General features: G+C 34.7%; 1 protein-coding gene across 2 annotated transcripts; it reads right to left on the bottom strand.

The window, feature by feature from the left end:
- Window positions 1-797: 797 nt before the first annotated feature.
- On the bottom strand, window positions 798-22,120 carry ABCD1 (peroxisomal ABC transporter 1). Of its 2 annotated transcripts, XM_028071750.2 has the most exons (27): window positions 21,941-22,120; window positions 21,646-21,778; window positions 20,222-20,365; window positions 16,468-16,735; window positions 14,752-14,976; window positions 13,928-14,125; window positions 13,316-13,770; window positions 13,046-13,184; window positions 12,880-12,958; window positions 10,435-10,673; window positions 10,037-10,341; window positions 9,854-9,959; window positions 9,611-9,769; window positions 7,930-8,029; window positions 7,744-7,852; window positions 7,376-7,466; window positions 4,359-4,483; window positions 4,097-4,246; window positions 3,925-3,997; window positions 3,259-3,439; window positions 3,020-3,178; window positions 2,751-2,909; window positions 2,420-2,656; window positions 1,899-2,059; window positions 1,689-1,741; window positions 1,507-1,585; window positions 798-1,272 (listed from the first exon to the last, which is right to left on the bottom strand). In XM_028071750.2, the coding sequence occupies exons 3-27, from the start codon at window positions 20,281-20,283 to the stop codon at window positions 1,186-1,188; spliced, it is 3,999 nt and encodes a 1,332-aa protein (XP_027927551.1). In that variant the 5' UTR covers window positions 20,284-20,365; window positions 21,646-21,778; window positions 21,941-22,120; the 3' UTR covers window positions 798-1,185. The 2 variants fall into 2 exon arrangements, with proteins under 2 accessions (XP_027927551.1, XP_085531683.1); XM_085675557.1 differs by lacking the exon at window positions 16,468-16,735 and having other exon boundaries at window positions 20,222-20,360; window positions 21,941-22,119.
- Between the last annotated feature and the right edge of the window lie 234 nt (window positions 22,121-22,354).

The following is a 22,354-nucleotide window of genomic DNA, read 5'->3' as shown; positions in this document are numbered from 1 at the left end:
TATGCCCCTTTACTATGTCCAGACAAGTAACAACTTGGAAAGACATTCTTTTTTACTTTTATAGAACAACTTGGCTATTGAATTTAAGAGTTTATATGTAAATGACAAAAGAATGGGTACGATTGCATTGGGGTTGGGTTATAAACTTGTAGCTATGAAGTAGTATCTCCATTACAGAGAATGAGTATGCAAGCACTATCTTCGCATCGCGATTGGTGTACTTGTCGGTGTATGTTAAATAGAATGTATAGTTGGAAAACATGAATAGTTGCCAAAAATCAGTTAAATATTCTAAGTGCGCCACTGTTAATTTCAATCACATAGTAATTGACCTTGCAAAAGGGCTCATTTAAGTGAATTTGGATGAAAAAATATATATCTTTAACAATAAACTTGTATTTTAATGAAATTGGATGACCTCAAACCGGTGAAGAACGCTGTAGTAGGAAAACAATGATAGATACATGAAGAGATAGAGACAGAGAATATGATCCCCACGTTGCAAGAAAGTGACGCTTCTGTTCCTTACGGATAATAAGATCATAAATAATCCGGTATTCGTTAATAATATTTTTCTAAAAAAAATTAAATTAAATTAAAAAATAAAAATTTTAAATTTTAAAAATCCAAAAATTGACAGACATTTCATTAAGGTCGTTAGTAATTTTTTTCTAACAAAAAACATAATTAAATCAATTTTTTCAAAAATTAGGATAGAATTGAATTTTTTCTAAAAAATATAATACACTTCCACCAAAATGAGAACAATTTGAGTAATTAAATCTTTAAAATATGTCTAACAAAACTACTGGCGGGTTTATAGATAAAAGAATATTAATAATTACACATCCAATGATTACAAAATATGAAAAAATATCAACTACCTAATAATAAGATGGGGGAAACCCTGTACATGATGATTGATTATATACTGCAGGGATGAAGAAAGGATCGTGCACACTAAAACCATTTTGGCTATCGTTGCTGTTTTTGTTCGTTTACCCCACAATGTACGGCGCAAAAAAATGAAGCTTGGACAATAATATGATAAGCCGAAAATGAAAAGAAAAAAATACATCATCGGCAAGCCTAATATCCGCGTACAATCAGTCTGTATATGTTTAAGAATCGGCAACATCTAAAGTAGTAACGATGGAAGTCAGCAGCAACAGTACCTTGCGAAAATCATTGCTTGATCGAGCGAAGTTCCCAATTACCCTCGCCATCAATCAGACGCAATTCCATGGAATGATATGGTATTAACGCGGGACGCTGAGAGGACAGGAGCGAAACCAATTATTTTGATGGTGACGTGAATGGTCATTATGCATTCTCAATTAGATGTTAACCAGCTAAGTTAAAACTAAATATAAATCAAATAGATTTATGGCTGCCAAAATCCCCATTGTAGATAAAAAAAAGAACAACAAACTAGTGATCTGCTCTTGTTTATCTACATTTACTATGATAAAATTTTAATTTTTGTCGGTAATTATAGATTCTTACTTGTGAGGAAGTAACAACTGTGATTCCCATTTTTTTGGCTAACCCATACAAGTGTTCTTCGACATCAACGCTAGTTGCACTGCCATCAATATTTTTTTAAGTTAGTAAAACAAGGCTAACAACAAAAGAACAAGTAAACCATTCCACAAGAGATAGAGAATGGCATAAGTAATCATACATACTTGGTACACTCGTCCAGGATACCAAATTTAGGCTTATGGAAGAACAACCGTGCCTTAAGAACACAAGATAAAAGTTAAAATCCAAATAGAAAAAAAATCATGAACAAATTATAATGTCTTACTCAACGGAGGTCTACGCTATATTATATTAATTCTTTTTCAGAAATTTAATAAACTCTGGTAAAATAAATATAGGTTGGATTTACATACCATGCCTAATCTCTGCTGTTCTCCAAGAGAGAGAATGTCTTCCCAGTTTAGATTTGCATCCCAGCCTCTATTGTCTCTTTCTAGAAGATAATTCAACCGAACATTGTCTAGGATAACTTGCAGGTGTTTGTCCAACAATTTTCTAGGGTCATGGTTCTCACCTGAACAAGATTACAATGATCAGCACTAAAATTGGGGTGGAGGAGGAATCCCTTAAAATGATTAAAAAAGAAAATGTTATTGTTTCACCAGAGAAGATGAATTCCAAATTAAATTAAAGAAAGGAGAAATCTTTAGTGCTGTCAACATGACTAACATCTAAATTATTTCACGAACTATTGCAACTATATCACACCTTGGAATGTCAGCTAGTAGAGACCAATAAAAAACAAAGCACGAAGCATCATTTTAAACAATAGTTTAGTCAAATGAATAGCTGTGGCTAATGCATAGTCATGTAGCATAATTTTTTATTCACAAGGGTATTCTGGATCCTGTGTTATTTTATGCATCCAAGATACCTTTTCCGTACATCTTCAATGCTCTCAACTCTGCTTCCTCATGAGACAGTGGGTATATGATTTGATCCCGCAATGTTCCCAAGCAAGTGTAAGGCCGCTGAGGAACATAAAAGATGCCAGAACCTGATCCAGCCTCCAGATCCGCATCATCAGATGGTCTAGAGAGTCTTCCACACGCAATTGGCCAAAGTCCTCTAAGAACTCTGAAGATGGAACTTTTCCCACTTCCATTTGGACCTTTGGAAATGTGAAAAACATTATTTAAATTCGAACCACAAGCAATTTCACCCTTCTAAAAAGAAAGGTACAGTAAAATAACAACTATACGAACCAGTAACAAGTAGGCTTCTATCAAGCTCAATGTCCCATGTCAACTCTCTGGCCAACATCTTCTGGGAAGGGGTTACAATATCAACCTTAGAAAAGGAAATAGCATCTTTGGCATGATAATCCCTCATTGGAAATGTAACACTTCCATTGATAGAGTCGCCTGTGTCATCGAAGCAATGGTTAACACATGGGGACTGACGGATTATTATTTAGATTTATTGCTGTAAAAATAGTAAGATATTATTTGATGTTCTTCAAATAATGAAGTACCAGACTGTGCTGCATCCAGAAGTTCTTCAAGCTCAAAAATCCTATTAATACCACCAGAAAGCTCTACAAACTTTCTGTTCAATTCAAGAATGTCGCCAAAAGCTAAAAAGCTTTGAGAAACAACAGATGCTAAGAACCTCAATGCATGTGCCAGCTCACCTTTAAGATATTACAGCGTATGTCAGTGGGGGTAAAGTGGGTGATAAACAGAGTAACTGGGATCAGTCCAACAAACCTACCCTGAGTATTTATTGAAGCTCGGTCTCCCTTATGTTCCATAGCATATAATAAGCTCAGCAACCAAGTCACATTATGAGGGAGTTGCTTTGTGATAAAATCATCCAGTATACCAAATAGCCACTTCTTTTTTAGAAGGTATTTGGAGTGGGAGAGAAGCTCCCTAAATCTTGATTCAACCATCTGCACAAAGTGAAGATAGAAAAATTTACACCTGTAATATTCAATGCAAAAGAGTAAGGTAAATAAAAATAAATGGGGTATATTTTCCTTTTAAACCCAGAATATAATATAATCACATGCCCCATACTTTGAGCCTTACATCATCAACTAAATTTCAAAACACCAACTCATGCAAAAGTTGTGCAATGAGGGTTAGCTTGTTCAGGGAAGCAGAAAATGAGATCATGAAAAGTTAATAGTAGAGTGAAAAGACAGTGGAATGGAATGGTTTTTATTTTCACTCATTGTTGCCTGTTAAAGCCATACTATGGTGTATCCAAAATTTGAAGGATGAAGTACAAATAAGTTGTATGCACTCTGAAGAATTTCACATTTTGAATGTGCTGAGGAAGTGAGAAGTAATTTTCATTCTAAAGTTTGCACAATCTAAAATAAACACTGCCTTAAAGTAAAGATATTAAACATTGTTTAGATGAGACGCTCACAGCTTTTTCTCGAGCTCCACCTCCAAAGAAAGCAACTGACTCAGCATGAGTACAGAGCCTTTCATGCATGAACCTAGCAGAAGCACAAAGTGAAAAGGTAAGAATCATTTCAACAGCTCTCACTATTTGTCTAGTGCCATGATAGAGGCAGCAGAAGCTCTTATAGATTCACCTAAACATTCCTTCAAGTTGTTGCTCTTGGCTTATCAAATCACCAAAATCAGGAGTAACAGTTCTTAGAAATCCAAGACCAAGTAGCATGTAGGCGTAGAGTATGGCAACCCCCCTCTGACCTGTTAACAACTTCATTCTCCACGTGAACCTTTAGAAAAGTAGTAGTTATGAAAATCAACAGAAAAAGGAAACATGCATCAAACGTGTTCAAGTTCTAGTAGTAAAAAAAACCAACTCAATTTTATTAATGAGGTTCTTACCACAAAATATCCACAGATGGCTTTACCAATCCAGTGACCAATCCAGACAAGTCTGATGTCAACTTCTCCAAGTCTTGAGTTATCCTCTGTTCCGCGTCAATATTTTTGCTTGCCATGTGAAAGACCTACAAAAAATATGCATGTAAAATTTTGAAACCAAATCAGAGGGATGTGCCTGAAGAGTTTACGAGCCAAATGCAAAGATTCTGATTATTTATAATATTTATAATATAACAAATAGAAAGTCATACTTTCCATCCCCAATACTTAAAGCTAGGATTCAATCTTAATCCCAAGCAATAACTTAGGAACTATTTTATATGTGGCGTCTTTTAAGATTCTAAACGGGCCTTAGGAAGGTTCAGATACCTGTGCTTTAATAAATTTAGGATTAGACAACCTTTTAGTTCCCATAAAATACACTTCCTAGGTTTTTAATAGAGTTAAACAAAGAAAAAGAGTGAAATCTCGTTTGTAAGCTGAGTGGTCTTTGACACATTAGCAAGTTAGTTAGCTATTCTGTTAAGTAGTTAGCACAGTTTGTTAGACCATTGGTTTTCTGTTAGCTGATTAGTTAGGCTAACTTGCATTGCATGCTTTAGATATAGATTTTTTTATGGTATCCACAGCTTTATGAATTCGTTTATGGCTTCCCATCCAACAACTTCTTTTTCAGCAGTGTTTCTCCCACATTCTTAAAGTTGAACATAATCTTAAAGGTTATCGTCTCAATCATTTCTGTGCTGCACCTCATACTCCAAGTCACTCTCTACAACAAGATTGCATAGCTGATCGAGAGAATCCAGCATTTCTTAAATGAGAAAGATAAATTTCTAATTCTTTGATTTCAATGGCTAAAACTGTTTCTGTTCAAGAAAAAATTAGACGCTCTTCTTGATTCTTTTCCCCTGGGGTGCGAATCTCCATCATTTCTGTGCTGCACCTCATACTCCAAGTCACTCTTTACTGAAGATTGTATAGCTGATAGAGAGAATCAAACATTATTACAAGAGAATTGCAAGATCAATTTCTAATTCTTTAATTTCAATTGCTGAAATTGTTTCTGTTCAAGAAAAATTAGACGCTCTTCTTGATTCTCTGCCCCTTGAGTGCAAATCTCTTGTTACTCTTGCCACAAAGATATTAGAATGGTTTGACTTTGATGATGTTGAGTCTTTACTTTTGGCAAAGGAAAGTCCCATAAACAAGCATAAGGAATACTAGCATTCCTATGTTGAATTTGACCCAGGTCAAAACTATTGATTCAGTTCTTCACGTTAGGTGAATTTTACAAAGTTTCCATTTATTTACTACAAAATCTCGATTCCAGTTGCTGCGGTGATTTGACGGTGGTTATGGCAGAAATCAAGGTAACTCCAACATTCAATGTCAAGTCTCGTATAAATCTCGACCTGACACTTCTTATTGTTATCACCAATTCAATCCAAACCACACTCCCTAGCCAAATTATTTCTCACCAACAATATCCTCCTCCTACAGCATCATATCAATCTTATCAGCCAACAGCATATTATGCTTAACAACATTTACCTAGTTAGAACACTGACCCCTATCAATATATTACACCTCCGTCTCTTCACCCTCCATAGGTTCCATCTACTGCTACTATTCCTTTACACCAACAATAAAATTCTCAAAACATAAAACCATCACCGCAAACTTAAGTGGCTAATATTATAACATAACATCAATTCCAAAACTGGTTTATAGACTTTGGAACTTCACACATGCTGAAAATATGGCTACTGTTGTTGTTGGATCCAGCTTTTACTATGAAACCAAAAATTATAATCAATATTCATGACATAATTCTTTCTACTTAAAAGTATAACAATTCAAATGCTACAATTCGATTGTAACTTCACCCATTTGACCTCCTTCATTAGACAAGTATGCAACCGGCAACAATTTCCTTTTCCTTTTCGGCAATTGTCGTGCTAGGAATTAAATTGTAACCTTGGTTCTAATACTAATTGTTGAATTCATCTTTTATCATTATATCAAAAGTTATAGTTAATAGTTATGATACAATTCTTTTTATTTAAAAGTATAACATCCCAAGCGTTACAATCAATTGTGACTTGACCTCTTTGGCCTGGACAATTGATGCAACTTGCAACAAAAGTTCCTCTTACAAACCGAGAGCATGTATTCCTGGGTAATGGTCAAGGTTGGCCAATAAAATCTATTGGTTTTGTTTCTTTTCCCTCTTCTTTTAATTACAGTAATTTATTGCATCTTAATCATATGTTGTTTGTTCCTAATATCACAAAAAATCTGGTGTCAGTATGTTTATCCATGATAAAAGAACTTTTTTTTTTTTAATTTCATCCTACTTGTTATTAAATCAGGGACCGATCACAAAATCTTGTCACATGGTCAACTCAATCTGGAGGACTCTATAATTTCTCAAATATGCTTTCAAATTCTTCACAAACTTCTTCTATTTTTAAACTTAGTGGTCTCTGCCACATCAGCAAGTTAGTTAGCTATTCTCTTAAGCACTCAGTTAGCACAGTTTGCTAGACAAATGGTTTTCTATTAGCTGACAAGTTAGACTATCTTGCATTCCAAGCTTCATTGTTTGTTATAAATAAAATTGAGAAATACAAGAAATAAAAACACAAGTTACTTTTATTCCTAACACCAAAACATATAAAGACCTGCTTTCCAGTTTCCAGGGTTATCATCCCCATGGCTCCCTTCACATTTCTATCTACCATGGGAGAAGGAAATATATTGATACAAACTTAATGGTCATAGAGAAATGAAATACCAAAGTAGTCAAGGAACCGAGTTGAAAATTAAGTTAATTTTGAAGAGAGAAAAGTGTAATACAAATAATTAACCAACAGACAATATTATTTCAAGAAAAAGATCCATGTAAAATAGTACAAATGTATTCAATCATGATAGATCAGATAACTAATCAGTCATGCTTGTGTTGAAGAATTTGGTGAAGGAAAATAATTAGTGAACAATTCATATTCGATTACCTTGTAGAATGCATTGTTTCTCAGGTAGTTTTCTAACAGATGTTGTGTCAAACGAATTCGCCACCCCAGTGCTAGTCTGGCTGTCAAGTGCCTGAAAAACAGGATATTTGAAAGGTTTGTGTAAGGTCAGCAAGTTTAAACCAGCACCACCCGCAGCCCCGCCCCCTCCACTGTGCTTCAATGGTTTAGAATCTTTTTAACTCACTCTCTCCCTCCCTCATATATATATATGAAAATTTTCCATTAAATAATGATATAATCATCTTTGAGACATAATAAACAAAATCATCAAATTTCAACTGGAATCACGTGTGAACCTGGTGCAAGATACAAGAAACTGAGGTCCCAGATGGACTTGTGGTACCAACCTTATAGAAGGAGCAATGAAAGAAGATGCAGCACTTTGAAGAACACTTAAACCAATTAACCGAATAAAGGAAGCTTTATCCTGCTCCAAAACAAACTTCACAGTGGTACCTGAGACCATAATTTTTCATTTTTTAACAATTTACACATTAATCTTCAGAGTATTAAATAGTCATAGGAGAAAATACCATTTAGTGATGCAATTCGATCTGAGACCCATGTTCTTGAAACAACGAGAAAAGCGACAGCTAGCAGTTGTGCACCTTGTTTATCCAGTATAGTGGGTACCTGAAATGGAACATTCCACATAAGAAAAAATGTGCCTGAAAAGTACTGTAATAGATCAATCAAAAGCACATTGTATATTCTATACAAAGTGCTTGGGTCCTGGCAAGTGATGAAGGAAATAATGCACAGACAGCCATGCATATGCATTCACTTCATCCCATCAATGCCGTGTGATTTCAAATGCATCACTTAATGTCACGCTTGATTTATTTAACACGGTCAGATTTTTGGGTTCCATTATGTTATTTATGAGGAAATAATTTATTTTCAGAAAGTTAGGTTGAGTCCGTCTACGTGTTCGTATTTAGTTTGAATTTGTGATTTATAACTTGTGCCTTTCAATGTTAAGGTCTTACACGTTTCGTAATTAAGAAAGAGAAGTAGAACTAGTTAAAAGCGGTTTTGCCCATTCTTAGGACAATGATACTATGACTTCCATTTTTTAACTTTCATCCTTTATTCTCTTAGGTGACTTAATGTGAATCATTGATTAATGTACCACTATCTTTTCTTTTGAACAAATCAATGATCCACACTAAACCATGTCAGGGAGTAAATCATAGGAGTCAAAAAATGGGAGTCAAAGTATAATTTTCTTTTTTCTTAATATTCTGACAAAGGATTATAAATTTCGTATGGATGCTGTGTGCAGTGTCATTGATCCTTGAAGTAAAACAGTAACGAATGGGAAAATATAAAAAAAAAAAGAAGAGGGACTTTTCATCCGCATTTTAAAGTTGTACGCTTGTTTACATTTCAGATTAAAAAACAATAAAAAGAAAATCTGTATAAAAAATTTGAAGAGAAAATCATAACCATCAGTTTCCCAAACAGAAAAAGAATGAAAACAAAATTGCCTACTAGTTAGCCAATTTAACACCTACTTTACTGTCATGACCAGTATAAAAGGAACATTAAATTGATTTAAGAAATGGAAATACAAATGATAGGAGTTATAATTTCCACAGCCAAATAACAAGACCTAACAGTTCCATAAATAAACTCTAATGTTGTGTTTGGATCAAGAATTTTCAAAGAGTAATTCATTTTTATATAAATTTAAAATGTTTTATGGCAAAACATGTTTGAATAGCAAATTTAAGAATATCGAAATTCTGGATATTTATGAGTATTTTAATTGCATAAAATTATAAGATTCCAAATTTTGACAAAAAGACAGGAATTTGAAATTCTTGACACTCTCATTTCTTACATCGTCCTTTTCTTATTAAAAATTAAAAATTAGTTACTGTTTTATTTTAACTTTCAATTTTTAAATATATATTTAATTCTTTTGGATATAGTAGAAATTAAATTACCCTGTCCAAACTAAGAATTTGAAATTTAAGAAGTTTGAATTGATTCATCCAAACAAAACATTTTCAAGTGTAGGAGTTTTAAATTAAAGAATTTAAATTTCTAGCGTTTCAAATTCCTTTAAATTTTAAAATTTTAAAATTCTTCATTCAAACAGTCTAGAGGCATTCAGAATAAATCAAAGTGATGGAAGTTATGAAATATACAGTTCCACACGCAAATGAGTAAAAGCCTTACGAAAGCATATTTACAGAAGGTACTCACCAATACTCTGCACATGGCAGCTACTCTCAATGGCAATACCCTTGTATTACAACGGAGTTGGGGAACAACAGAAGGTGAAATTGTATGATTCATAGAAGGAGATGATGATATCACCTCTGAAAAATATGACTGTTCCTTTGGATTTGAGAATGCAGAATCCTAGATAAAAAGGTGTCAAACTCTTTACAATCTAGTAAAACGAGAACAATGGGCAAAAAGAACCAAATCAGAAAATATCCAAACCTTTTTGCTCGTGGAAAATGCCCGTTGAACTGCCTTTGCATCACTCTGTCGTTTTGTTTCTGATGTCTTCATTGTATCAATCTCCATTTCAGTAGGAGAGCCCTCCCTGGAGTTTAAATCTTAACCTCAGACAATAACATAACTCCAAATAGAACAATAAAAACTGCACGGTAAAGTTCCAACCTTTTATAGTGTACACTCCATCCTCCTTCACCATCTAAGGATAAAACCACATCATGAAATGCAACCAATGCTGGACGATGTGATATGGTAATGCATGATGTTCCCATTGCCCTAACTTTAGCACAAAACCGTTCTTCCATATCAGTAGTCACAGCACTTGTGCACTCATCTAAAATAGCAAATTTAGGCTTATGGTAGAAAAGTCTTGCCATGCCCAACCTCTGTTGCTCGCCCAATGAAAGTTCCTCACCCCAGTTTACCTCCTTTTCAGGAGGGTAACGATCCAACAGATATTCGAGGTCCACCTTGGGTACATACCCACATAAGTTCCATCAAAAAAATTATCAATCATATTTGCGTGAAATCAAGAAAAACATGGGATTAAATGTGAACTTTACATTTTTTAACAGCTCCACCATCCCGCGATCTGTGAGTGGTTCAATCTCTTGATCTACTGTAATAGGATAAATCAACTGATCTCGAAGTGTTCCTACAGCAGTGTATGGCCTTTGGGGAACATAGAAAATCTCCTTATTAAGATCAGAGCCAATTCCAGGTTTCACAATATGTCCAGATATCAATGGCCAAAGGCCACCTAGAACCCGGAAAAGAGAGCTTTTACCACTGCCATTTGGACCTTCAGCGAAAGAAGCATTAATAACATGTTAAACAATCAACCATCCCAAATCACAGTTTAAAAATGACTCTTCCAACAAAGAAGTAGAAAATAAATAACATCAACTGTCAACGCTAACTTAAGACCAAGAAAAATAAATAAAAATAGAAAGGGGAGTGCTAGCAACACACACTTTAAAACACGCCATTCTTAGTCGAAATTTATTGAAAAATACCTATATAGAGAGATAGAGACCAATTAAATGGAAAGTACGTGTTAGGATACACAAAGAAGAGAAATTAGTTAAAATAGTTAGAATATCCGTGAGTTAGTTACTTGAGATGTAGTTAGATATAAACAGGAAAGAAGGAAAGGAAAGGGGGAGGGAGGAGATTTTTTTAGATTGAGCTTTAGGTCTCTGTGGAGGGGAAGCCCTTGAAGAAGAGAGTGCTCTCCTACTTTTTGTTCTTTTCATTCTATTCAATAAAAAAAAAACCTTTATTTTCATTCTCTTCTCAATTCTTGGTTACTAACAAATTGGTCCAACCTTTCGAATCTATTGTGAAGGGTCAATATGGAAAGGTGTTTGAGTGCGTTGGAAATATGGGCCAGTAAACAAGGGAAGGTGGTTGATAAGCTGAATGCTGATATGACTGTTATTAAAGAAAGTTTGTCAAACATGAAAGAAATCAAAGAACTGTTACAAGAACTTAAGAAAAGCAAGAAACTATCTGAAGGAGGAGAGTACTTGATTAATGATGAAGAGAAGAAGGAAGAAAGATATCTACATAGTACTAGATCAGATGAGAACGGAGAAGAATTGTTGAGGCCTTGTGTTAAAACAGTGGAGTTGCCCATGTTTGAAGGGAATGACTCCTCAAGGTTGGTCTTTTTTTTTTTTTGTTATGATCGGCAAATGTTAGTTGTTAGTATTACGTTAGTTTTTGTGTTAGTGAGGGGAGTTGAACTCAAAACCTCCTCCACCCTCCCTTCTTTATCACCAATTCAACCCTATAACTCCTCAAGGTTGGTGTCACAGCAAATCAAACACTAGAAGATCAATTGTAGGGATATTTCTTTGCAGGGATGCAATCTAACATTCAAAATCAGATTCCACCACAAGATCCAAAGGACTTGATTAGAGCTATGGAAATGGTTCAAGATGTATGAGAATGTTCAGCAATGAAGAATCACACCCTCTATAGTGAAGAAAAAACCAAAAAGGAAGTGAGATTTGCAAGAGAAACAAAAATTATGGAGGAAGAGGGGGATGCATCAATAAAGAGTGAAAAAATTATGGACTGTGAAGGTCAATTTCTTGATAACCCAATTACAAAGTTAACCAATAAGAAAGTTGGAGATGCAGCCAAGCATCATTTTTTCCCAATCTCAGATTTACATACTATAAATAAGAAAATTTTGTTGGACTTAGATTTGATAATGAAGGTGGTTGGAACATCAATGACATTGGAATCTTGGAATTTCAACTTACTGGGTACAGAGACTTTTATACAAAAACCACTCTCATCCCCACCACCACCCAAGCCTCCATACCTGAATTTGCATGCAGTAACCAGTGGGTTCCCTCCCAATGATAGGACAGCATCACAATGATTTCAGGAAGGATAGATAATGATTATGGTGATGGAGATGAGCCACAGGATCAAGCTTCCACTGTTCCAACCTTGAGGACAAGGTTGACTTTTGAGGAGTGTATTATTAGGATACGAAATCAGTTAAGATAGTTGGAATATCCGTGAGTTATTTACATGAGGTGTTACTTAGATATAAACAGGAAAGGAGACGAAAGAAGGAGATGAAAGGAGAAGGGAGGTGAATTTTTGTAGATGCAAGCCCTTGAAGGAGAGAGTGCTCTCCTATTTTTTGTTCTTTTCATTCTATTGAATAAAAAACCTTTCTTTTCATTCTCTTTAAAATTCTTGGTTCCTAACAGTTGGACCCACTAAAATTTGTGAACTTTAATAGACTTCAACCAGTAAAAGAGACTAGAGAATGTGCTAAAAAGAATGTACATGTTGGTAACATCATTTAAAGAGAGGGCTCAGATACCTGTAATCAAAAGATTTGGTCCTGATTCAACTCTAAAATTTGTGATTTTTAATAAACTTCAACCAGTAATAGAGACTACAGAATGTAATCAAAAGAATGTGCATGTTGGTAGTATCTCCCTAGGAAAGGCCAGTATTTAAGGAGAAGGTTCAGATACCTGTAATCAAAAGATTTGATCCTGATTCAACCCTAAGAGTCAGATCATCCACCAAGACATTACCGGTGGGAGTCACAACCTGAATTTGGGGGCACCATCACTAATAAAAGATGATAAACACAATATGAATTCAAGGATGATAGATTATTGAGCAGATTTCATTTACCTTCACACCATCAAATTCAATGTAGTTAGCTTCACTTGTGCAATTTCTACTTGCTTTCCTTTGAAGGGAAGATTTCTCATCCACCAAACTTAAGTCCCTTGACACAGCCATTAATTCACAAATGCGATCAGCATACCCACTGTAATACATACAGATAGGTCAGAACATAGAGGCAGACAAAATGGATCTTATAAAGTATTGCATATAAGGCACGCAATAAAAGCCTCTCATCAACTTCTAAAAACAACTGAAATGAAAGATCTAACAGACCTGAGACGACTGAGCCGTCTTGCACTGATAGAAAGAGTTCCTAGAGACTGAAATAAAGAAATTATGACACTAGTATGATATCTAAGATTGCTTAACATCTCTGCCCGCCCTAAAGTTGAGCTGTCGGGCCTTAAATGACCAGAAAAGAAAGGTTCAATAATCAAAATAACAGCAACAGTAGCACCAAGGTACTTCAATAATAAGTCTTGAATCATCCCAAACCACCAATGGTCATGTAGCACATTATGCACATGCCTAACCAAGGTTTTAAACTTCTGTTGAATATGAGCTTCTTCTTTCCTCTCTCCACCATAGAATGCTACACTTTCTGAGTGAGTCCTTAATCGTGAGTGAAGCTGTCGATACTCTCCTTCCAATTGCTGCTCTTTAGACATAAGTTTTCCAAAAGAAGGAGAAAAGTTCCTGATCACACCACCAGCTCCGATTACATATGCCTGAAAAAGCCATAACGGTAGATTGACAAGTCAAGCACTGAATCTAATATCAGATCTAATATTAACCAGCTTCCAGACACAAGAAAATACTCCAGAAGTATGAATAGAAGTGCCTAATCAGAAATTATAAAACAGAATAATTCAATTAAAGAGATACCAATATCCAGAAGACATATTTTGGGCTAGCATATGAACACAAACGCCAGGTGTATAGAAGTCCATCAGTAACGGCTGTGAGATCATCCTGCACAATTTCACTCAACTCTGAACAGAACCTTGGCACATCACTGGCAATTCTTTGCTCTGGGTTAGTTATCCGACCATCAACATGCGATATTTTGTAATACACCATGTTCTGAAAGCAAAACAAATGATAAATATAAATCCATCACAAGAACTAACGTGTAATAATGCAATTTTTACTCAGCCAATTGTGAGAATAATCTCCTCATACAATATAAAAGTATGAGAATGTCAGCATAGCATACTTGGAATTCGAAAAAATCTTTCGGATAGTTATTCTAGTTCGAGAAGCAAACAGTTGGTGAACATTCGCAAGTAACTTCCACTTAATACAAGATCTGGAAAAACATTCCAAATGGTCCAGGACAGGAGCAGCCCAAGAGCCAAAAAATAGCCAGCTGGACAATCAGAGCTTTTTCCTTTCGTTTTACTATCTTTAACAAATTTAAATTCATGTACCCACAAAATTAACAGTTCATAACCAACTATGATGCGTGTTATTTAAGCAATAGAAGGTACAATCGGGCAAATTCTGAAAATATTGTAGTTAATGTGAAAATAGACTGGCCCTTCATGTGAAAGATGAGAGAAAAAAATAAGAGAAACAACATAGGGAGGATAGTAGTCAAAAAACTAAATATTTAAGACAGTAGGCACGAGGAATATATAATATGATTGATAGTTCAACTCAGACAATCTAAAGTAAACACAACTGACATGCAATTTAACAAGTTATACCTCAAAATAGTGGGAATGGATAAGCTTTGTCAATATTCTTCTGAAATGTAAACTCAAAGTCCCTGTTATATACTTTGACGTAGAATGAATGGTTGACAAAAGGAAACACAAAAGAATATTTTCTGAAATTAGCCGAAGAAACAAAGGTACACGTCGAAGAAAAGCAGCACGAAATAGGAAGCCTTGCACTTTAGCCAGCCTGTTGCTCAAAGCAGTTCGCAACACCTGCAAATACATACAATTCTAAAAGTCATTAATTTTAATCTCTTTGTCATTTATTTCTTTGGAGAAAGGGTGTTAAACCAATATATACAATTTCTGATATCCATATACTTTTCTGTATACGAGGACCAGTCTCCAAGGTTTAGACAAACAAATAAAATATTCATTTACTGGCACAGGCTTCAATACTGAGATTCTAAGTGCCCATATTCCAAAAGGTAGCAAGTGTAAAATGCATTCTTACACGGTCTGAGCAAGCCCGTATACTATACACACCTACACAGTAATAAAGCTAAACCATACTTATGTTAAGATCAGAACTAAGAGCTCTGGTTTTATGAAAACTTCAAGCTAATAAGATACTTCCTATTATAGAAGTATTCCGTTTTTCCTTCCAGACCATCCAGCTATCACAAGCTATACGGAGGTGAAGGAAATACGGACTTTTGACATGCCAGAAGCATAAAATAATGCAGTGAAAGGAATAAAGGAAATTCTTGGTCAAGTTGATTTTCTTTTTATTTATCTTCTCTTAAGGAGGGCTATTTTTATATTTGAAAAATTATAACTCTTTCCATTCTGTACCTTCTTCTTTCAATATGCAAATAATTTTTTTTTTTATTTACAGCTCTACAGTCTACACTTTTATGGAACACTCCACTCCAAATCCAATAAAAGTATCAGATATTATTAGATATTGTTAGATATAATGCCATTTGTATTAATCATGAAATTGGCTTAGCCCATATTTTTTGTATGTTATTTTTATTATAAATATATTATCATATGTGTGTATTCTACACAAGGGATTCCACCTATGCCTCTCTCTCTTTTATTTCAACATCGTACCTAGAGCATTAATCCTTGCCTTCACAGTGAACAGAGTGCTAAATTCTTTTCTGGAAACTGTTTTATTTATGACATTATTTTTAATTTCTTTTTTTCTAGCCATTCTTTTTTTCATCTCGCCACCCTCTTTCCAGCTCCAAAAATTTCGTTGTGATCAAGGTTTGTTGGAATTTTTTCACCAGTTTAATTATTTTCTGTCTCTACAAATACCTATGGGCTCTTCTACCACTCCTACTTCATCCAATCCTTCAAGTCAGCCTACTATCTTTAAAGAATTTCTCAAATGGTATGAGGATCATCAAAACTTTGGTTCCATCGCTACTGTTGCACACTTAGGTATATCTTTTGTTGCCTCACTCATTCCAACTCTCATGGCCCTTGGTTTCTGAAATCAGGTGCCCCATATCACATTAGTGGTAATAAAAACTATCTGGTTTTTATTGATCCCTTTCACCAATATAATGACTATATATTACATGTGGTGAGCTCTAAATCAGGGCTACATTTCATAATTCTAAACATAAATAGATGTCATAAAAAAACATGATGAATACTTGAATATATATACACACATTAAATCATGCCTCATTTTGAAAAATTGAAGGAATGCATGAAGCATAATCATCCACAATAAAACAGACTTACCGCTATAGCAACTAAACCTAAAAGATCCCTTGCACCTAATTTTCCCATGTCAGTTAGTATAATTGAAGCAAGGAGTTGGAGTGACTTCAACCCTTTCTTTTGTTTATTTTTTGATACATTAACGCCAACCTCCTCTGTGATTTCTCTATCACTGTTTTGCCCATTGCAATGTCCAAATAAATCAGGTTTACTAACTCTAAACCTTGATTGCATATATGCAGCTGTTCCTCCAGCAATTAAGATACCAGATGCAAGTAATAAAGTTTTCCTGTCATCAACCCCATGGAGAAAGCATCAGCAATGTCACAGTATATATGCAAATTAGCTAAACAACAGTAGGTTTCAGTGGTCCCAATCAGCAACAAGTTTGGTGTATTATTATGAATTCAAGATACTACTGCTACTTCGGAAACAGGGTAATGAGCAGAGTAAAACAAACACTTCTCAAATAAATGTGACAGTAATGTCAAAATCAAAGAATTTTATGCAAAGTTAATCAACCCAACAGAACATGCATTGCCTTTAAAAACAATTGAAATAATAGAGAAGGGAATTTCAGATCAAATATGAAAAACTGTACAAATGCTTCTGCCAAGACAGAATTGTCTCCTTCCTGAACAATACTCATTGTAAGTTTACACTTCACGATGCAAACCATACCAGATAATTTGGAAGTTTTATGGGTCCTAATGGCACTCCACACAAAATATAGAGAGGAAAGTAGGCACTCCATGTCTATTCTACTTTTTGGAAAAATATAGAGATACCATAAAGAAATATTAGAAAAAGAGGAAGAGAAGAAGATTGAATAGAAAATAAAAACCACATTTATTAAATACAACAATCAATTTTGACAAATGGGAAGTTAAAAGGAGATAAAGATTAATAGAAAAAAATCAGTTTCAATAAGCAGTTAATAAAGGAGTATGGAGGAACTGAAAACCAAAATGGGATGTTACCTTCATTATTGCTACATATCAATGTTATAAATTACCAAGATTGCATCATGTGCATACTGTAAAAGTATATATAAGCATTATATGATGTGATCTTTGTATTTTTAGATGAAACATGAATCCCTGCTCAGTACTGCCAAAATTCCCTCACAGGTATCATGTGATGTTTGGTCTTATGTACTGCATTTTGGATGATGAGATTTGTGGGAGAGTAGGTATTAGAGATATTTCTCTTTTCTCTTTAAGGTCAGTTATAAACTGACAATAATACTTGGAGTTCTCTTATCTATATAAAGGTTTCTATAACAAAGATTACAAATCCTTTTAGTAAGTACACATTCTTTTAGTGTCACGTTTTTCATATAATATGGTATCAAGAGCATGGTGATCCATAACCAAATTATAGCATATAAGTTGGTACAAACCTCACCTTGCAGACTAGTTTTATGAAATTAAATTAAGCTTAAAGTACTTTCAAATAAGAATGATGGTTGAACTTCAATAAATAAGATTAAAACTATTTTAATTGGGGTGCTCACAATTTCGCCTTTTTCATGAGTATGTTGTTTCTCTTGATATAATCACAGAATAATATGCCCTCATAATCAAAATGGAGTTGTTGAAAGAAATCATTGTCATATTGTTGACAGGAGTCTCACTCTTCTCAGTCAAGCCCCCTAACCTCAAAATTATAGGAACCATGCTTTCATCACTGCAGTTTATCTCATTAATAGATTATAGTCTGCATCTTTAAACTTTTCTGTATCATATACACAATTTGTTCAAACTTCTTAGCCAAACCCCCTTGCCTCTAAACTATAGGAACCATGCTTTCATCACTGTAGTTTATCTCATTAACAGATTATCATTTGCATCGTTAAAGTTTTCTATATCATATACACAACTTTTTCAGACTTCACCTGATTTTGGATTTCTCAAGGCTTTTGGATGTCCATGATTTCCTTTACGAAGGTCATACAATTAACTCTTACAAGCTGGACTTTTGTTCTCAAGAATATATCTTTCTTGGATATTCAACATCTGATGGGGTTTATAAGTGTGGGAAGATATACAACTCTAAAGATGTGCATTTTAGTGAAACCAAGGTTCCATATCCTGAGCTCTTCATAGATGCTTTACAGCCACCTAATTCTTCCCCGATAATTTCAACTACTATTCCTACTGTTTCATCAACTCAAATACAAAGATCTACTGCACCTTCTTCTATTGAACCTTTGTCACCACCTACATCTTCTTTATTGGTCTTTCCTGTCTTATCTAATTCCTCCACTATTTGTCACACTAAAATTTCTCCTTCTTCTAGACCTTCCAATACTCACTACTAAAGGAAAACCATATCAAAATCTGGTATTGTGAAACCTCATATTCATCCTACTCTTCTACTGCCAATACGGAACCTAAACCCATCAAACATGCTCTTTGTGATCCACGTTGGCTCTCTGCTAGGAAAGAAGAATTTCTTGCTTTACAATGCAATAAAACCTGGACTCTTGTTCCTCTTCCTCCACACAAAACTGCCATACGATGCAAACAGGACTTTAGAGATAAAGAAAATCGTGATAATACTTCACAAAGATATAAGGCAGGGTTGGTTGCTAAGGGTTTCAATCAGCAACCTAGGTTTGAATTATTCTTACACTAGGTCTTAGTAACAAGTGGTTTATTTTCCAGTTGGATGTTCATAATGCCTTTTTAATGGATTTCTGAATGAAGAAGACTAATATGATTCAGCCACCAAGTTTGGATGTTGTTAACACTTCTCATGTTTAGAAACTTCAGAAAGCTATTTATGGATTTAAGCAAGTCCCACGTGCAAAGTTTGTTCGTCTCAAAACAACATTACTGCAATTTGGTTTCAAAGAAAGCAAGTGTGATCCTTCTTTACTCACCTACAGTCATCAATCTTATGTTGTATATTTGTTGGTATATGTTGGTGATGTCATTATCACAAGCAACTCTTTTTCTTTCCTTCAACATCTTAATCAGAAAATGGATTCAGCTTTTTCACTAAAACAACTAGATATTTTCTTAGTTTGATAAGAGTGTTTGTCATGCAACTGATTGTTCAACATATTCTTAACCATGACTAACAGGTAGACATTCTTACTAAACCTCCACCACTAAACTTCTTTGGATTCAAACGTTACATGGTGAACTTGTTATCCCTCATTGTGTTTCAGTTGTTTATTGTGACAATCTTAGAGTTGTTAATCATTCTCGTAATCCCATTCTACATTCCAAGTCAAACAGCACTTCATTTTCTTTGTTTGAGAAGAATGCTTGCCAAGCAACTGATTGTTCAACATATTCCTGACCATGATTAGTGACAAAAATTCTTACTAAACCTCCATCTCCTACAAGACTTATTTTTCTTAAATCCAAGCTCACAGTGGTTGATCTCAAACTGTAATTCACCCAGCTTGAGCAAGTGGGAGGGTGTTAGAAATATTTCTCTTTTATGTTTTTCCTTTATAACTGTTGTAATTCTCTTATCTGTATTTGGTTTTTGTAACAGAATTACTACTCTTTTTTAGTGTGTACACACTCTTTTAGCATCAGTTTCTCCAGTCAATAGTAGGCAAGGGGGAAGAGCATACAACCAGGTGTGAAACAAGTATTCTTCAAAACATACCTAGGAATAATGAGCAGAATAGCTGATAATAATATGAAATTGATATTTAGATCAACAAACAAACAATTTGAGTCTAATGGTAAGCCAAATTCAATGCTTGGTACGAAATTAAGAATCGCTAGAAAATAAAAGTACAGATCAATACCTTCTTGAAGCCAGAATACTCTGGCCATGACGAGTTAGTTGCAACAGTTGAAGAGAAGACATTCTCGAAGATCAACCTTTCCCGTATAAAAAAATCAATGGGTTGTAGCTTCTCCTCTTTTGGTCACAAACAAGAAAATCTAGCCTACATTGAATTTCATACAGAAATGATAGCTAAGTCAGCAGCCAGAATACTTTAGGCACACAATTCTTTTCAAATTAACAAGGATCCCAAAGACAAGTCAAACGATGTGAAAATAATGTTTACGTGTAAAAACTGTGTAGAATTATGTCCTAAGGTTACACAAAACGATGACCTGAAGTAATCAAAAAGGTTTGATCAAATAACTACAGCTTGGAAGCTAGAAATAAAAGACCAAAGTGTTGCAAAAGCTATTTCTTGAGACTTAATAGCCTTGATGAACACTTTAAGGCAGAGACAAATAAATTAGGGCATTTGCATGCATCCAAAATCTCAAATGTGAAAACATAGCCAAGCGGAGATGATGCACAAACAAATATCAGGAAAATTAAAATTATTTTTTGAATTATCTTTATTCCATTCCCTCCTGTACTGTGGTTTATTTCTTCGCAAGAACCATTTTTTTCCATCATTACAAATTGTTAATGATCGTACATAAATCTGCAAATACTACGTCATATAATCTGCAAAGGGATGTTGCCATTTGCCTTTCAAAAGTTTATGGGAACTTTTTATCTTCTCAGTAACCAGTTGCACTTGTAGATTACCCACTGAGCAGATCACATGTTCGAAAATAAAATAACAAAAAACGAAAAAGTAAAAATTACTCGATGACTATATATTCAGTACATTGTTCCAATCCGAATCAACTGATAATACATACACCCAAATGCCTCAGCGCTGTTTGTTTCTGAGTTTAGTTAAGGTTAAAGTAAGCATACCACTAAAGAAACAAACAGTAGAAATAACCCATTTGCCTATCAAACCAGTTAACCTATGAGACGTGGGTACATTGTTCCTCAAACAGTCGGCTAATCCGGACTAAGCCCAAACACTAGTACTTAATGTTACACACGATTATATATCAAATCCTCACTTATTTCTCAAGTACACAAGTCAGTCCATGTAAAATACTAAGCTTTGTCACTTTTTGATTTGCTACTACTTCACTCCTTCAAAACGTGTGTCTTCTTTAAATATATCCTACGAGTGAATAACTTATCGTTTCCGTTCTGATACTTCTATATGAAATCCTGCTGTATCCATACCCTAGGGTTTTTTTTTATTATTGGCACTGTACCCCTACGCATAAACGATTTACACCACGAAATGCAGATTGTAGACCATAACGCCGAGGCTAAAAATCATGAAGAAACAAAAAAGTATTAACCACGCAATAGTATTAATCAAGTAGTAGAAGAAAAGCGAGAGAGATAACTAACATTGAACGGTGGATAGCATTAACCATGCTCTATCACGTTGAAAGCATGGTGAGAGAGCATATTCCCCTCTAAGGAATAGATATCATCGATTGTTCTGAAAAAGTGAAAAGTAAAACTCAGCAACTACCAGAATCTGCAACGAAGTTAAAGTCATTTCATTAAACACTGGAAGAAAACCTCAATTACAATTATCACGTCGATCATCAACCGTTATTAAAGCAGATTCATGGAATTCACGCGTGGTACAGAGTGTGGAGCAGTGAATTCAGCAAAATAGAAGACATTGGAACAATACCTATCGTTTAATTTAGCTGAGAAGTGAGACACGCGTTTGGAGATTGAAAAGAAGAGAAGAGAAAGAAGAAAATGAGATGAGTTTTGGCCTACGGCGGTATGGTGTGTGATCGGGTCGGGTCCTTCATTCGGGTGGAATATATGGATAACGGAGTATCTGAAAATCAACGTATTTAGAAAGGAATCACAGCATTGAATATAACACCCACGCCTTCAATGACGCCAAATTTGTTTTCAATATATTAATCTTCTAAATTACCATGTAATGTGATTATGCACGAAAGTATGAAATCCTGTTTTTTTTTTTTACATGAGAATATTGGGTACGTTTTTCCTATTCGAAATGTGAAACTTCTACTATATATCTAAAAAAATGTTAGGATAGTGAAGTTACTGAATTGACCATTCTAATTGA

Source organism: Vigna unguiculata, chromosome 1, assembly GCF_037176805.1.
Source record: "Vigna unguiculata cultivar grain cowpea cultivar isolate G323 ecotype 2 chromosome 1, ASM3717680v1, whole genome shotgun sequence".
Lineage (NCBI taxonomy): Eukaryota > Viridiplantae > Streptophyta > Magnoliopsida > Fabales > Fabaceae > Vigna > Vigna unguiculata.
The sequence above is the reverse complement of the archived record's forward strand: the minus strand, read 5'-3'. Positions and strand labels throughout refer to the sequence as shown.

Bases quoted from the DNA above. Each gene is read 5' to 3' on its own strand.
- ABCD1 (XM_028071750.2), bottom strand. From the start codon at position 20,283: ATGTCTTCTCTTCAACTGTTGCAACTAACTCGTCATGGCCAGAGTATT. The intron at 7,467-7,743 runs GTTGGTACCACA...CCTGTTTTTCAG, and splicing joins TTCATTGCTCCTTCTATAAG to GCACTTGACAGCCAGACTAG. The intron at 3,440-3,924 runs GTGAGCGTCTCA...CACTTTGTGCAG, and splicing joins GTGGAGCTCGAGAAAAAGCT to ATGGTTGAATCAAGATTTAG.